The sequence below is a fragment of the Sciurus vulgaris genome (assembly GCF_902686455.1).
Source record: "Sciurus vulgaris genome assembly, chromosome: 5".
NCBI lineage: Eukaryota > Metazoa > Chordata > Mammalia > Rodentia > Sciuridae > Sciurus > Sciurus vulgaris.
In genome coordinates this window covers 21,732,480-21,751,351 of record NC_136465.1, presented here as the reverse complement: position 1 = coordinate 21,751,351, position 18,872 = coordinate 21,732,480, and the positions used below count along the sequence as shown (strand labels likewise).

At 32.1% G+C, this 18,872-nt stretch overlaps 1 protein-coding gene across 3 annotated transcripts in view; it reads left to right on the top strand.

The window, feature by feature from the left end:
- SPOCK3 (SPARC (osteonectin), cwcv and kazal like domains proteoglycan 3) overlaps positions 1–18,872 on the top strand; it is a 483,732-nt gene that overhangs the window by 367,696 nt on the left and 97,164 nt on the right. For all 3 annotated transcript variants that reach the window (XM_079142958.1, XM_079142957.1, XM_079142959.1), the window contains one exon: positions 2,317–2,431. In XM_079142958.1, coding sequence (XP_078999084.1) covers positions 2,317–2,431 — 115 coding nt within the window. The remainder of the gene's footprint in view (positions 1–2,316; positions 2,432–18,872) is intronic.

The following is an 18,872-nucleotide window of genomic DNA, read 5'->3' as shown; positions in this document are numbered from 1 at the left end:
CAGATGTGTATACTTGAAATTTCTACACCTTTGGAGGTTGAGGCAGGAGGATAAATGCCAGTTTTAACAATTTATTGAGACCTTATTAAATATAAGAAAGAATGAAAGTAAAAAAGAAGGAAAGGTTGAAAGGAAGGAAAAAGGGCTGGGGATGTGGCTCTGACAACCCCTTGCTTCTGTTCCCAGTACTGAAAAAATAAATCATAAGCTGTAATTTATATTGACTTTTAGTTTTGTCTGCTCATCAGCCACTCAAAATTGCCCTTGAATTTTCCTTAATTAAGTCATGAATCCAAATTTTCATAAGACCATGTTCAGGGTGCTGAAATAATAAGTTAACAGAAATTACAGTAAAGAATATTAAATTCGAAGTCTCAAAGCTTCTTGTAAGTCATTTGGCTTCCATTAAACACTCATAATTGCTTAAATATTTATTTCTATTTTTATTAGGTGTTGGGCATTTTTAATTACATTTGAAATTTATCATGACTTTACATTCAAAATCATTTTTCAGTTATTGGAACACTGAATTACTTTTGAAAGGGTTGTTCATCTAAAAGATCAATATTCCACTGAAAACATCTTCAAAGTGCTTAATAATTTTTGATCATTTGTTGCAGGGGTAGTCAAGAATTTTGCTTGTCCACCGAAGAGTTATTTGATAAAAAATAAATAAAATGTTGTAGAGATGTGAGTAATCTGATTACTTGTTGGGAGCATTCAGTGCTTCTTGATATAAGCTGAATCTAAATTAAATTAGGTACAGGGGCATTTGCCTATTGGAGCCAGAAAGTCTACTTTATTTAATTTTAAAATAATTTGCTCTGAGTAAATTATGAGAGTGCCACTAAAGAAATCATATTACTTCTGAATTAGAAATATCTATTTCTTTTAGAGTAGGAAGATAGTTTTTGCTTCTTAAAATATGGAGTAGATTTAGGACTTTAAAAGTCCTGTCAAATGTACAGTTAAAAAATATTCTCTTAAGAAGGAATTAAAAATAGTCAGGCCTAAAATTCTTAAAGAATAATGTTTACAAAGAAAATCAAACCACATCAAATCAAAACTAATTCACAATATAAACAAAGAATTCATGTGACATAATATTTTTATTGTTTTATTTTAATTCCATTCAGCTTTTATTAATGTTGGCTGAGATCCTGGTTCATGATACCTAATGCACTGGGAAAAACTAGCTGCATGATTCTTTAAACTCTGGAGATTCAGTGCTATTATCCCAATTATCATGTGTGACAATTGAGATGGGAGCATTTGTGAAACTAGTGCTAAATGACACAGTTAGGAAACGGCAGTCCAAAGATCCAAATGCAGAAATCACTCTCTTTGTCCCGTATTCTTCACTTATCTTTTCCCATAAGCTACATAATAAAGTCGTAAGTATACTACTGTCACTTTATTAATTTCTAATCCTAAGCACTTAAGAGTGGTATACTATTATCTTTTTAGTAAAACAAAACAAATAATCTGAGACTTGTAGCTATATTCCTATTTACATCACATTATGACTGTACATTTGATCAAATGTGGAACCTCGAGGGAATTCAGTTCAAAAACCATTTGCATGTGAAGATAAAAATGTCACTAAAAAGGTCATCATACCAGAAAATATATGAACTGTATAGATATACATAGCATGTCATAAATGTGTAGTCATTATATTTTTTTATTTTATCTATAATCATGTATACTTGCTCTGTGTTTATGTGTATGTGTTTGTATGTGTATTTGGCTGTTGTAGTACCTTAGTGTTAAGTCACAAGTAACCACAGATGTATTTCATAAATACCTCACTCATACATAGATTTTGCCATTTTTTTGTCATTCATTAATGATCAAGTCACTAATGTATCCAGTTGCCACGTTCAAACTTAGCATCCAATATCAGAGTTCAAACATACCAAATCAAGTAACTAAAACCAATTTTATATTTAAAGGAGAACTCGAGATATTCTGCCTACTTTAAGTCACACCTCTGTCCATTTGATGCTAAAGTTCTATGCATAGTTCATTCAACTGAGCTGACAAATCAGGAATAGCTTTTAAGACTTGTATTTCTCAATCACTGTTCTCCAAAATGACCAAGGTAACTGCACTCCTGCCTCTTCCATGAAGCAATAAATAAATAATAAAATGAGTATGTAAAACTGCACCTTAGAATTGGAGACATATTTTATATGGAAAGATTTTCAAATTATATGCATAACAGCATAACAACATAGTTTCTCTTTCTAAATATTTTCCATTTTTCTACTGATACAACTAGATATATTTAAGTTTTTTTCTATTTTTTTACAGTGCAAACTAGAATATCAGGCATGTGTCTTAGGAAAGCAGATCTCAGTCAAATGTGAAGGACGTTGTCCTTGTCCTTCAGATAAGTCCACAAGTACAAGCAGAAGCATTAAGAGAGGTAAGTAATGAAAATTTATTTGTAGTTCCACTCTATTAAAATGTTTTTGCAATGTGTCATTAAGTGCACAATGAAGTTTACTTCTATACATGTACCTAACAGTAATTATGTCAAACAATTTTTATACCTTTTAGCCTCAATTATTATAGCAAATAATTCTTTCATATTTTTGATAATTATTATCAGGATAAGTGGAAACCTACAGGAAACCATTTCTTCTCTATGTGTTTACCATGTGCTTTCTATAAAAATCATATGAAATCTGTATTTTAGGTCTTGCTCCATTTATTTTTATACTTATTTATTTGTCTCATATATTGTGTGGGTATAATTTCCTGTGGAATAATTTCATAAATTAAACCCTATGTTATTGATTTGACATTAAATAAACTAATTCTATGAACTTAATATGATATATGCATTATAGTATAAAATTTGACTTTCTTAGGTTATTTATTGTAGTTTACATGGTATTGTTTTTATATAATATATATATATATATATATATATATATATATATATATATTTCAGTATGGGGAAGTGAACCCAGCAATCTCTTAACAACTGAGCCACACCCCCAGCACTTTTGTTTATATATTTTTTTAAATTTAGAGACAGGGTTTCACTGAGTTGTTTAGGGCCTCAATAAATTGCTGAGACCAGCTTTGTATTCATGATCCTCCTACCTCAGCCTCCTGAGCTGCTGGGATTACAAGCATGTGCCACCACACCTGACTTTATTGATGCTTTTTAAAATGTCTCCATGGTTATTAGTTTCATTCCTCCACAGCTCTAGATAAAGAAGTAAGTGTAGGAAATAAATGTTTCTTTAAGTCAAAAACTATTTTACAGATCACTGTGAACATTTTTCATGTATTTTTTAACTATCTGACTCTTGTAATATCATGGGGTGCCCTTATTGTGGTAGAGAATTGATTTTTTTGCCTTTTTTTTTTTCCTTAAAAACTGTGAATAATAGATATGTAGACTCAAAAAACTGTGCAGTTAATATGAAATGCATTCAATACACACTATACATTTTGTTGAACATGGTATATTAGTCAGCTTTCCATCACTGTGGCATCACTTTCCTCTCAATTTATGAGGAGGAAAGGTAAGTTACTGTTCATGGTTTCAGGGGTTTCAGTCCATGGTGACCTGACACTATAGCTATTGGGCCAGTTTTAGCCCCCTGTTTGTCATAGTGGAAATGCCCGGCAGAGGAGCTGCTCAACTCATAGTAGCCAGGAATCAAAGACAGACAGCAAGGGGTGCGAGTCCCAACATCCCCTTTGGGAATACCCCTGATGGCCTAACTTCCTCCAAGGCCTCTCTGTAGTGCCACAGGCTACAGACCAAACCTTTAACATGTGGTCCTTTGGGGGACATTCAAAATCCAAATTAAAGCCCATGGTGCACTTACTAGTGCATGTTGTAGTCTCATAATTAATATTTTAGGAAAGGCATCTAAACTTCAATTATGTCACTTATATCAGACTTTACTCAATGAAGTTATATTTGAGATAACAAATTTCAAATAAAACCAAAAATTGTGATGGCATTGCCTTTAATGAAGGAGACAGTGAGTTTTGTTTCTCAAAAGAAAATTAATTGATTTACAAACAACTGGTACATTAGTGCTAAAATTTGAGGTCACCAGTAGTATGAGACTGAAGGGGTTAAGTGACCTTTTAGGACCCCTGATCTTTAATCCTCACCTTTGCTGCCTCACCCTAGCATAGGGTCAACTCCAGAACTAGGTTCCTTCTATATTCTTTCTTCTATTTGCTGGATCTTCTCTCTCCATCTTAAGCTCAAACAAGAACTTCCAGGATCACTCTGAATATATTAATCATCCCCCACATAATCCAGAATTAATTACAATTTTCCTTCAACCAAGATTCTTTGATGTTTGCAACTTCCTCATCCTCACTCCCATTTAAGACATTTCACAATTGATTTGAATATGCAGTGGAGTACATTTTCATCGGAAAAATCATAGGCATGAAATAAATCCTAGCATATTTGATATCCTTGTTTCATTCTTTCACTGGGAACCTTTAAGAGTATGTAGCCCTAATAAGTATGTACTTCTAATACATCATAGTCCTTCAACAAGATTTCTCTTCAGTAATATTTCCTGCTTTTAGATTACTCATGAATGGGAATATATGTTGGAGATAGTAGGAATTTATCATAATCTCCTAGCACACACATTAAATATTGGAAAGTAGAATATCTGAGGAGAGGAACCCTTGTGAATCAATAATTATGACTTGTTATGTAAGTTTTCTGTGCAGTGTTTATGTTAATATGTCAAGAAAGAAACTTTTCTTAAAGTCTTATCATCGGGGGAATAAAGATCATTTGTGTTCAATTGTGCGTAGAAAGAGAGGCAAGAGGAATTTAAACTAATCCTGCTCTGACAGATTGTCAGGGCAAAGTAAGTACAGGATTTTGCTAGCTGCTGTGGGAAACCAATGCAGAAAATTTTGAATGTCATTTCTCCACAGTGCCAAAGGCCGAGAGACAAGGGAAATGTAAAACTGAGTTCTGTATCATTTCTAATCTTTCAACTGTCATTTATATTAGAAGCATGTCTTAGGTGGACTGTGCAGTGCAGGAAATGCTACTTGATATTATCTCTGTTCTAGAAGAAGAGGGGAAGAAACAACTGACAATGGAATATTTCTTAAATCTTTCTAGTTTCTTCCCTTTGAGGTTGAACTGACACCATAGTATGTTTTCACCTTCTTCATTGCAGAATGAATCCTTTAAATCTGCTTGAACTGCAGTAAGACTAATAAAAATAGATTTCCTTTATAAAGTAAGTAGAGGAAAATTAAGTTTTTCTCCATTATCCTAATATATTCCATGATGAATATGTATAAATAGGTCCAAGTATCTATATTTAAGTAACCTAAATAAAGAACAATATAATTTTACAGTTCTTAGGATCATGGATTCTGATTGTAAAGTAGATAAGCATTCCATTCTTCAATTTTCCTTTCATGGATTCCTTCTTCTTTTCTCTGTTCCTTCATTTAAAAACAAAATTATAATCCCCAGTACTTCAAAAAAAAAAAGTTCAATAACAAAGAAAGAAATATCATTTGTAATGTAGATCATCTTTATTCAAAGATTATTGACCCTATGGCTGAATTTTAAAGTTCCCTGATATCTTTATATGGCCAGGGAAATATAAGATTTATAGTTGTGAACATGGACTATGAATAAGCCATTTTCTACATACATATTTAGCAATCCTAAATCATAAAAGGAACTTAGAGAACAAAATATCAAGATAATTGGGAAAGACCTTGGAAAGGATTTATATTGTGGATGGTAAACCCAAGCTTAAATGAATTACCTTAGACAAATCTTACCTGTTCATGCATCAGTGATTTACAGACAGTAAACTTTAGACTTAGGCACATCAAAAGTGTTTCCTCTGATTGTTCATTTGATTGGTTAGATGCAAGAGATTATTTTAATTGGTGTTATTCTTGTTACAAATTTGGATTTTCCCACCTGTGAAATATTTTTCTTGATTCTGAGTTTGATATATCTTATCTTTTAGAATTTTATTAATTGTAAATAATATCACTTTTAATATTTTGAATACTACCCAACATGCATCTAAATACACTTTCTCACACCTCAATAATTTGAAATGCTGAATTTCAGTGGAAACAGCCATAAAGAAGGAAGACAATCCTTAAAAGATTTCATCAGATAAATTGGGTGAAAAGGGACAGAACAGAAAAAGAAAAGAGATCACAAAAGTTATAGCAAGCATTCAAGGAAATGATATATTCCATTTGTTCTTGGATGTAGAGTGCTTTTTAAAAGGACCATCGCCAGAGCTGAAGGCTATGGTTTTAATTCACTGAATTCAGACACATGAAGATATTTAAGCTCTTGAGCAGAACATTTCTCAAATATTTCCTTAATATTACTTACGTTATTGTACTAAATAGGTAATTTTTTGTTTATTTGTTTGGCTTAAAGGTGGGAAAATAAAAATTGAGGTGATTTTGGTATTTCAGAAAGAAGGTAATCTTATCTCATCAATAATAGCAAATGTACAAATAAGAGAAGTGGTATTTTAATAAAATTGCTGGAATAGAATTCAGGCTTGGAATGAATATGATGAACAAGGAAATGAATACATCAGTGATAATTCTTGAGTATTATAATCTGGGTGACTTATGCATGCTAACAAAAATGTCTAGTTTATCTTCCTGAACCTGTGGTTTATAGTTTCTACTGTTTCTCTACCTTCATTTTTTTGTACAACTCAAGGTTCCTTTTACCAAGAGCTGAGAATATGTAATTTGCATATTTCCCTTTATGCCTTATTCTCTAGAGTATCAGAATTCTTTATTTGCAGGCTATACTTGCTCCAAATTTGGTTAAATTTCCCTATCTTAACTATTTCACATACTTTCTTTCTGGGTTGTGCATTATTATCCTGTAAGGTAGCAAAATTCATTTATTTATAATATAGATTTTAGAATCTTCTCCGCTGCTGATTGTGTAATCTTTGGCAATATATATGTAAGTTTATAAGTCATATTTTCTTCCTATTTGATTACAAAAATATTGGAGGGTCGCAACTTTTTTCCACAATTAAGTGTATTTTTAAATTTTGTGAATACATTATATACTTTGAAATAACTTAAGCAGTAGATTTCTGTAGCCTAGAAATTATTGGTTAGTTTCTGTGATAAATCTTTCACATTCTTTTATATCTACTGGCCTTTGCAATATGTGTTGTGTGTATGTGTATGTGTGTGTGTGTGTGTGTGTGTGTGTGTATGTATATATGTATTGCTTCTTTTATTATGTTACTATAAATTGTTGATTTATATTCCAAATGAATGCTGTTTTTGAAGATTTTGCATATTTTAGCCAAAGTTTTATATGATACAAATTCATAATTCAAAACATCCTTTCTGTCATATAAGATATTCAGGAAAGATATAGCAACTCTATGCCTCTGAACTAATTCATTAATGCCTGAACTTCCATTCTTCACTGCTTAAATAATTATATGTTGTAAAATTTAGATTTTCTTAAATTCTTTAGAATTTCATTTTTGCTAGTTTGTATCAGAATGTGTGTACTGAAATGCACAGTTGACACTGTAGAAAAATACTGACACCAGTACACTAACATACTCTGACAACATGCACACTTCTTCATAAGAACAATATTCATAGCCAGTAAGTCCTATGACTTTTACTAGCTTCACAGAAATGTAAAATTAAATAAAATTATTGACAAGTGTTGCATGATGATTTACAACAAAATGAATTTTAAAGTTTTAGAATATTTATTATAGATTGAAATTAGTATATGTTCCAAAACATAACAAAAGGACATTTTATTTTATTTATCTATTTTATTTTTTAAAATTTGTTCTAATTAGTTATACCTGACAGTAGAATGCATTTTGACACATCATACATATATGGTATATAACTTCTTATTCTTCTGGTTGTACATGATGTAGAATCACACAGGTCTTTTAGTTGTATATGTATATAGGGTAATAATGTCCAGTTCATTTGACTATCATTCCTACCCCCATCTCACTTCCCCTCCCTTCACTCCTCTCTGCCTAATCCAAAGTACCTCTATTCTTCCCTAGCCACCAACTTTATGTGAATTAACATATACATATTAGAGAAAACATTCATCCTTTGATTTTTTTGGGATTGGCTTATTTTGCTTAGCATGACATTCTTCAGCTTCATCCATTTACTGGCAAATGCCATAATTTCATTCTTCTTTAAGGTTGAGTAATATTCGATTGTGTATATATACCACATTTTCTTTATCCATTCATCTGCTGAAGGGCACTGAGGTTGGTTCCATAGTTTAGCTATTGTGACTACAGCTGCTATAAACATTGATATGTTGGCATCACCATAGTATGCTGATTTTCAGTCTTTTAGGTATATACTGAGGACTGGGATATATGGGTCAAATGGTGATTCCATTCCAAATTTTCTGAGGAATCTCCACATTGCTTTCAATAATGGTTGCACCAATTTGCAATCCCACCACCAATGTATGAGTGTATCTTTTCCTTGCCAACATTCATTGTTGCTTATGTTCTTGACAATTGCCATTCTAACTGGAGTGAGAATTGTTAGAGATGTTGAACATACAATCATGTGACTACTGTTTATAGTGGTAGGTTAAAGAATGTTAAAAAATGTCCAAGATTTTTTTAAAATTGAAAAAGATTACAAAATAAAATTGTATTTCATTTAATTCCACGAAACTCAAAAATTTTAAAACCAGAATTTTCACATGTTCATGGTTTTCTGAGTTTTATTATAATTCATACTTTCATTATTAATTACATTTCTTTATTTGGAAATCATTTTATAAGGGTCTGTGGATAATTAATAATATAAAAAGAGATAATATATTTAGTAAATAGTATAACAAATCAGTTCTCCAAGATTCTCAGTGAATTCAATATTTATGAGAAAAGTTATAAATTTGGGACATGTGATAGTTAAATATGATGGTTCAAGAGTGAAGAAACATGAATAGTTAGGAGATCAGTAATAACTGTGACCTGGAATGATGTGACTAACAGATTGGGGATAGGAAGCAGATGGATGAGGGGCTGCAGAAACGTGCAGGGAGTTAAATGGTTAGGACTTGTTGATTGATCAAATATAGGGAAGGAGGATAATTAATAACTATTGAAAAACTGGAGTGATCAAACTGATCAAAATGTTGTTAGAATATTCACTTAAGATAGGAAAGATGTTCAGTTCAATATTGGACACCATGTGTAAGGTGCCTAAGGCCTATCCAAATTTAGACGTATTTGTGTTTGCTTATGAAAGGTAAGAGAACTGGGTTGGAATCAACACAGTTAATAAACCAAACCACAAGAGTGGATGAGATCGATGATGTACAAAAGCGAGAAGAGCTGGGTGAGTTTTCTTTGGAAGACTGAGATACTGTGTTAGTCAGATTTTCATTGCTGTGGCCAAAGCACCTGAGAATAACAATTTAGAGAAGGAAGAGTTTGAGTTCACCATTTTAGAGGTTCAGTTTATGGATTGCTGGGTCTATTGCTGTGGGCCAGAGATGCGACTGAATATCATGACCAAAGGGCAAGGCAAAGGAGTACTGTCCAGCAAGCAAGCTGAATGGAAGAGGAAGGAGCCAGGGGGCCATGATACAATCCCCATGGACCCCAGTGACCCACCTCCTCCAGCCACACTCCACCTGCATACAGTTACTACCCAGTAAAGTAGTACTTTCAAATTATTAATCCACGAAATGGATTAATCCACTAATTCAGTTGCAGCTTTCATAATCTAATTACTTCAACTCTGAACATTCCTGCTTGAACACAGGAGCTTTTGGGAGATTCCTCACATCCACACCATAACACATGCACAGACATTGAAGAACAAGGAGAATCTATGGAGAATTTGATGGAATTTAAATGAGAAGTAGAACTTTTGAATACAAAAGCAATGTTCAGTCATATAAAGCCTGAGGAATGACCATAAATATTTGCATTTAAAATGTCAGTTGTAACTGTACAAAGAGTACCTAGTGTGAGTTAAATGAAATAATGTAAACAAAGTACTTGGCATGTAAAATATTCAATAAATGTTCTTTCTCCCATCACTGTTTGTCTCCCATTCCCAACATATGATTCATTTCTGCCATTGTGGTGACATTGAGCGAACAAAATGTAGATGTCAAATAGGAGTAAGCAAAGGCTACCTTTTGTTAGACCAGTTGGGCACATGAGGAAATGAAAGCTCAAATAATTAAAGAATATTCCTTTAATTTAAAAGAGTTACCAGGCTATCTCTAATTTTTCTTAGCCCACCCTCTGAATATGTTTTTCTAACATCAAAAAGACTGATTTCAACCCAGATTTGCTACTTTTATAAATTGTTCAAATCCCTTAAGTTGATTAAACTTAAACTTTTAGTAATTTTAAAGTAGAAGAACTGGACATATGCCATTTAACCCTCATTATTTATAAGCTCAACAACCCTTTAGTTTCTTTACATGTATTAGTTTATTAAATCCACAGAAAATCCTCTGAAGTGAATGCTACTTGTATACTCATTTTAGAGATAATTAGCTTGACTCACAGAGAAGTTAAGTAACAAAGCTAAAGTAACACAGTCAAAAGTGTTAGGGAGAGAATTTGAAGCTATGCTGACTGACCCTAACTACATTATCAAACTAACTCTTCAGGGTCTCTCTTCTATTAGATCATATGTCCTATGCACTTTCATTAACAATATATAGTGTTGAAGTCATGTGTAAAATAATTTATAGTATTTATGTTAGCGGCCAAGCAGAGATATATAAATGATGATATTAACTTTTGAGAGCAAATTGAGTGCCAGTAAAGAGTTATGCACATATTCTTTTTTCAAAAGAAGCAATGTTAATCATGTTGTGTTATTTGTTGGAAGTCTAAGATTTAGTGGCTTATGTCAACTATAATCTTGGCCAACTTCTGATAGTGTATATTTTCTAGAGCCAAATTTTCATAAAATATTACATAATAAAGTTTCTGAGATGCCAACAAGGAGGCATGCATCATTTAGCTTTCTTTTCTTAATGTTTTGTTTGTATCCTCCCCTGCAAGATTTTTCATATTTCTAGGGTGATTCAGGAAGATCATTATGGTAGTGGTGGACAACTTACTTAATGTTTACTGATTAATCGTGCACATATTTTCTTCTGAACTACATTAATGCCAATTTTCACTTATTTTTGGCAAAATGACCACTGTTTCTATTAGTTTTACAAAATTACTACCATCAGGAAAATATAAAATCATTGAAACAATATTACCAAAATCACAAATCTGTTCAAAAATTCAGTATTTTATTTCTCCAAGTCATTGCTCATAATGAAAGTATGATTTATCCCTAAACAAAAATGACTTGACAATGAGAATTTATACATTATTATGTGTTCTAAATTTGAATATGAAATTTTTTTATCTTCTCATATTCCTTTTCATTATTTCTTTTTCTTCTTTTGTAACCTCATCAAAATCTGGTATGAAGAGCACTTACTTGATGCAAATTTATATCATATTTTCCTAAGATTACAATAATATTTATTTGTTTTTATGTTGGATTTTCTGATTTTCTGAAAGTGAGATCTTTAGTTACTCTTTTTTTTTTTTGTAATATAGGTATGTTCTAAAAATTTGAAAGTAGTGTCAAAATTTTTTTCAATTGTAATAACGGAATTCAACCAAAGAAAAATAAGTTATCAAAGAATATAACCTGAGAAAATAGCCACAGAGGAATATACTTCTGAATCACAATAAATAAGTTTAAAATGTCTCCGAAAGATTTTTGAATTTAAATTTCTATATTTTTTGATACATCAAAATAATTTGTGTATACGGCAAATTACTAAGTAGTTTAAGGAGATTGTACCTGTACCAGCCCCTAAAATCCTATTTTACTGATCAGAGAGAAACATTTTCATCACTATAATATTTAGTCATTTTGGTTCCTATCATAACTCTGATAGATTATCAGATAATGTATCAATTATGGACAATATCTACTGACTCTTTAGAAAAATAAAGATTTAGCTTACTTTGCAACCCAGCTGTCACCTTCTAGTGATATCAACTATTATTAAAGTTGTTCTATTGTAATTTTTAACTTTAAGTAATGAATGTACTTTTCTCCTTCTATTCAATTTAGATCCTAATTCCATAACATCTCCACTCATTCACCTTGATATCTGTCTCTCTCTTTCTCTCTCTGACACACACACACACACACACACACACACACACACACACTTATTATACTAAAATACTATTATTTAACTAAAATAAGACTTCTGTGTTGTGTCTAGAATTTTATTTTAAATGTTAAAAATCAAAAATTAGAGTTCATTATGTCTATAAATAATCATATTGCAATGCGATACACTATGCCATGGATTCATATCCATCACCAATATCTGGTTCCAAGTGATGTACCGATACAGTGTCAAAATTGAAGAGATCCTCTTTTCACCACTATGAGTTGCTTAAAGTCATGTAACATTTTAATCTTGTATTTGGGGGATTTTTTTCTGATGTGACTTTTATTTGCATTTATTTCATCTTGAATTCATTCCGAGGCCTCATGATTTTGTTTCTTCTTCAGTTTCTTAATTTTCTTCCACGGAGTTTCTAAATAGCTCTCTTTTTTCCCTTGTTTTTTTTTTTGTTGTTGTTGTTGTTGTTTTAAAAGCACCACGTACCATTACATATGTCCCAAATCCTTTAGTCTCATAAATTATTACAAAATGCTGCTCACATCCCCAGTGGTATGGAGGGAAGAAATTCTCCATAGTGTTTCTAACACCTCGATCTATGTTTTCAAGCAAACCTTCCTTGGGAAAACTTTTCCCTCCAGGTTTGTGTGGAACATATTTAATGATAGTATAGTGAAAGTCCCTTGCTCTTCTGAGATTCATTTCCATTCACAGTAGTACAGGTAATGTCTTCCTCCAAGGCAATGGTGCTAAGCTTGCTCATGGACCACAGGGCTATTCCTCAGGGCTACTCCATAGGGCTGCCCTAGTCCTCCCTAGGGCAGATCTGTTTTCTAAGCCATCAGTAAACCTACATCTGTAACTCTCATATTTTCCACTCTTGCTCTGTACCTACAATTTTACTGGTTCATTATCTTCACTTTTCTTATGTCATTTCTTTCATCTTTCTTGACCATATATCTTGCTATTTTCTTTAAAAGTTAGAGGTAGATGGTAGACTTTTTGAGACTTTCACTATCAGAAAATCCTTTATTTTGATCATAGGATTGGTGAATAGTATGCCTAACAATTTAATGCCTGATAAAATAACGTATTCCTTCTGTATTTGAAGGAATTGATCTGTTGTCTTCTCATTGTGATTGAGCATAATAATACCCCTTATATTACATCAAATGTTATATAACTAAAAAATCATAGTTGAACTATTTACTGTACCAATAAAATTAGTGTCATACTTATAGAACAAGCTGTACCTACTGGAAAATCCAAACCTATATATTAAACTGATTAGGCACTTAACTTTCTTCAAAGTCAACATTTTGTCATACATTCATACATAATTTCAGTTTCTTACTCTTTGAAATATTCTGGGACATCATGGAAAAATATCATTTCACTAAAAAGAATCACCAATTTATTTTAAATTCTTGTATGTCATTACTGATTCACATTATGTAAATATAACAGATATGTCCATGTATGCCTTTTAAAAGCTTTAAATGTCAGCCAATCCTCTATCAAATAATTTCTTTATACATTTTGGCCACGTTTAAGCATAACAAAATAAAGGAACACAATTATTTGAGACAAAAATGCTTTACATTTTGAACAGATTATTATGACCTTCTGATGTTCCAGTCTCTTCGTATAAATAGAAGGTATGGATTTAATTACTTAACTAGGTCAGTCAAAAGGTTTTTTTATTAAAATTCTACAACTTTAGAGATTACTTCTGCCAATAAGATATTAAAATTTGCATCTGGCCTAATTTTCTGTCATTTTGCATTTACCTCATATATCAGATCAGGTTTCATTTCTAAGAATTATAATCATTATAATGCTTCCTTTCCTCAACTATCCAGGGAGTCAGTTAATGCTAGTAGCTAAACTCAGGTGCTGTGGTCGTCACATACATCCTTATGTCCATGGTACTGCTGCTGCTTTGAAGCTTGATCTTGAGGTTAGTGAAACACTCTAATTTTCAATGTCCTCTTCTGTAATAAAGGTAAAATAAAATCTACTGTGCTGCGGTAAAGATCAGATTGAATTAAGTAGATTCAGTATCCTTAGCATAGTTTCTAAATGATAACATTTATTTGTCAAGACCTGCATCGGTCAAGGGTCTGAGACTTCAGCCTGCTTGGAAGTCAACCAGCTAGTCTGCCACTGGATCACAGACCCTAGCAGCACACAGCAGACTCTTAGCTCAGAAACATGGAACTTTATTACTCACACCCAAAGCTCCGTGTTTGCATTCATTCCCCTTAACAAGTTCCACAGGTGAGCATCAAAATAGTCCAGGAGAATGCTCTGCACACAGGGGGCTTAGTCTCAACAGAGGAACCCCAGAAATGGGAAACTCTCATTCTTCTCATAAGTAGCATGGTAGCAACCTTGTCTAAACTGTGTCCCAGAAAAAGTCTTCAAATTTCTAGCCAGCATTCAATTTGCCCTTTGCCCTATGGGGAGACACTGTGTCTCAATCCCCCAACATCATTTGCTAAACAACTGTTTTGATATGATAGTCTGGAACAAAACATTTTATAAGATACATCTACATACAAGGGTCACTTGGGGAGTTATCTCTCAACATCATCATCAGCAAGTTCTTCCTTGCTTCTTAGTGAATACTCACTTCTTTGAACTCTTCAATGCCAGTTTGCCTTCCTCCCTTACCTATTGAATCCATCTCTCTTGCCTTACTTGAGTTCTGCACCCTTCCCCAACTACCAGCCCCTATTCCAAGACTCTTCCCTAATGTCTCATTTATGGAAAATGATCATAAAGTAATTATTGAGATCAGGTGAGTTAAGCTTATAAATTAGTCAGGAGTCTAAATAATGTAGTGGTAATAGTGAATTTTAAGGAAGAGGCGTTAGAATTTATCTGCATCATGGTTCTAGAAGTCAAATGCATGGTAATGGAAATGAATACTTTCAATAAAAAATAAAGTTTATTTGTTTTTCAGTTTAGGCTCAAGGTAATATTGAACTAAAGGCACAGAGATTTCCCACGTTCCTCCCTCTCTCACATGTGTTCATCTCCTCTTCAGTCCTCAACACCTCCCATTAGACTGATACTTGTGTGACATTTGCTGAAATTACTTTGAAATAATTCAAAGTCCTTAGTTTTTATTTAGAGTCAATCTTAGTATTGTGTTTGGCCAGATTTATAATGACGTGTATTCACAATTATTTTATCACAGAATAGTTTTCACTGTCTTAAAAATGGACGGTGCTCCATCCATTCAGCTCTCCCTCCCCTCTAATTCCTGGAAACGACTGATAGTTTCACTGACTCCATAGTTTTGCCTTTTTTGGAATATAATCTGGTTGAATCATAGAATCTATAGTTTTTCAGATTGGCTTTTTCACCTAGCAATATGCATTTCAGTTTCCTCCTCTTCTTCATGTCTTAGTATCTCACGTCTTTCAAGATAATATTGCCTTGCCTGGAATGTATGAGTTTATCCATTCACTCCCTGAAGGACATCTTGATTACAGCCAAGTTGTTACAATTATTAGTTTCTGGTAGTTAGTATTGTCAGCATTCTGTATATTGGCAATTCTAATATGTAAATAATGGTGTCATTATTGATTTAATTTGCATTTTCTTGATCACATATAATATGGAGCATCTTTTTATAGTTTTTATTTGACATTTTTATGTCATCTTTGGTGATATATCTGTTAAGGTCTTCATCCTATTTTTTTCAAATTGGGTTGTATTATTTTATTGTTAAGATTTAAGAGTTCTCAGTGTATTTTGAATAACAGTCCTACATCAGATAAGCCTTTTCATATATTTTCTCCCACTCTGTGACTTACATTTTCATTTTCTTGACATTGTCTTTCACAGAGAAAACATTTTTTTTTATTTTAATGAAGACCAGATTATCATTATTTCTTTCATGGATCACATATTTGATTTTGGATTTTAAAAGCCTTAGGCAAACCAAATTCATCTAGATTTCCTTCCTATGTTATCTTTTAGGAGATATATAATTTTAGGTACATGACCCATTTAGAGTTAATTTTTATGATTTACATAACTTCTGTGCCTATATTCATGTTTATGCATGTTGATGTCCAATTGTTTTAAGATCATAGGTTAAAGAAACTATATTTTGTCCATTTAATTGGCTTTCTTCCTCGGTCAGAGCACAGCTGGCTATGTTTATGCAAGTCAATTTCTATATTATGTCCTATTTTATTCTTTTGCTAGCACCACTTTGTTTTGATTAGTGTACTTTTGTGGTGATTTTTGAATTAGATATTGTTAATCCACCAATTTTGTCCCTCTTCCATGTTGTGTTGGGTATTGTAGATGTTTTGCATCTTCCTAAAAAATTTTAGAATGAGTTTGTCAGCAGTCACAAAATAACTTGTTGAAATTTTGATAGTGATTACATTGAATTTATACATCAAATTGAAAAAAAATTAGCATTCTGCTAATATTGAGTATATGCAAGAGTATATATTATCCTTTAACTTATTTAATTATACTTGATTGCTTTCATTAGAGTTTTGTAGTTTTCTTCATATAGAACTTGTACACATTTTTTACATGTATGGCAGTATTTCATTTTTGGAGGTACTGATGTAATGATATTTTGTGTTTAATTTCAAATTCCATTTGTTCATTTGTGATATGGGAAAACAACTGATTTTTCATGTTGACCAAATATTCTGCAACCTTGTTATAATAACTTATAAGTAATTATAATATAATCACATATATTATAAGTTATACATATATATAATCACTTTTATTTTTTGTTTCAATTGCAGAAGTTTTTACATAGGTATTATATTATCTGTGAAAAAAGAGTGTTTTATTTCTTTCTTCTTGATCTATACTCCTTTTTTCTTTGTTATTTGCTATAGATTCCAGTATGCTTATTGTGTTTTTTTTTTTTTTTTTTTACTTTTAGTACCAGGGATTGAACTCAGGGGCACTCAACCACTGAGCTACATCCCCAACCCTTTTTTTTTTTTTTTTTTTTTTTGGTATGTTTTATTTAGAGACAGTGTCTCACTGAGTTGACTGAGTTGCATAGTGCCTCACTTTTTGCAGAGGTTGATTTTGGACTCGCGATCCTCCTGCCTCAGCCTCCCAAGCCACCTCGCCCGGTTTCCAATACACTTTTGAAAATCTAACATGATGAAGTTCATTGGTAGATTTTTTTATTATAGAAGCAGTGTTACTTTTGGGAATGAATCCTAGCAGATCATAATGTAACATCTTGTTTTATACATTTCTGAATTGATTTCTCCAATATTTTGTTAATGACATTTTGCATTCATATTCATAAGAGATGTTAGCCTGTATTTTTCTTATGAGGTCTTTATCTGGTTTTATCATTAGGATGTGGATTGCCTTATGAAATGAATTAGAAAGTATTTACTTTTCTTAAAATCTCTGAAAAGTTTTATGTAGAATTGGTAATGCTTTATCCAAACTACTTTCTTGAAAGAATTCACTAATATTTTAATTTTTTTCAGTGTTTTAGATAAAATTTCATCTTATTTAGTTAGGTATAGAACTATTCATTTTATATACTTTTTCTTTAAGGATTGTCAGTAATTTGAATCCATCAAATAATGGATCTCTTACATCTAAATTATGAAATGTATGAAATAGTTATTCATAATATTTCCTCATTATCCTGTTAATATTTAGGAAATCAATAGTGTTGACTCTTGCCTATCTTCATATTGCCCAATTTTGTCTTCTTTCTACATTTCTTGATTTATCCATTGTTTTTCCATGTTATTGATATGTTCAAAGAATCGCCTTTTAGTTTTATTGAATTTTCTCTATTTACCATATTTAGTTTCATTAATTTCTGCTCTGATTTTTATCAGTTTCTTCTACTTAAGTTTTAATTTGCTCTTCTTCATTTCTGTTACAGTAATTATTTTATTTCTATCATTTCCTTTTGATTATTTTGGGTGTTTTTTATATTTCATATCTCTACTTATATAAAGACAATCTGGTCTTTCCTGTATTCAGTTATTTTAAATCATTTTTCTGATAATTTTCAATTTTCATATTATGTGTGAATTTGAATCTAATGATAGATCACGTTGTCTACTGAACCTGTTTTTTTTGTTTGTTTGTTTGTTGTTTTTTGTTTTTACTTTGTCATGCTTCATATTATTTCAAAATATAAGCCAGAGAAGTAGAGAAGATGTATAGGGTTGTAAGTAGTAAAGAAAATATGCCTTTAGTTTAGGACTTAGGTTATTCTGGTCAGGATATGAGTTGTGTTCCATGTGTTTTTCTAACCATAGGCATCAGCAGCTCCAAATTCCTCTTGTGTCCTTGTTTTGTCCCCTCATCTTTGCTTTGAAGCTTCTCAGTACTTCTCCTGAAAGAGATCGCGCTTGTGACAGCACTTTAAGTTATTTAATGTTGTTATTTCTGGAGGCCTGTTAGTGGGGTGTGTGAGGAGGGGCTGTCTTCAATTTTCCAGTTAGATCTTGATATCTGAGTAGGCCTGTCTTAGGGATGTTGCTTCCAAAGTGACTCTGTTCCTCCTTCAGCCATAGAGGTTTTACTTATTTATTTTCCCTCTGTTACTTCCTTTGCTAACCACAGGGCTCCCGACTGAGTTTACTGAAGACCTGCC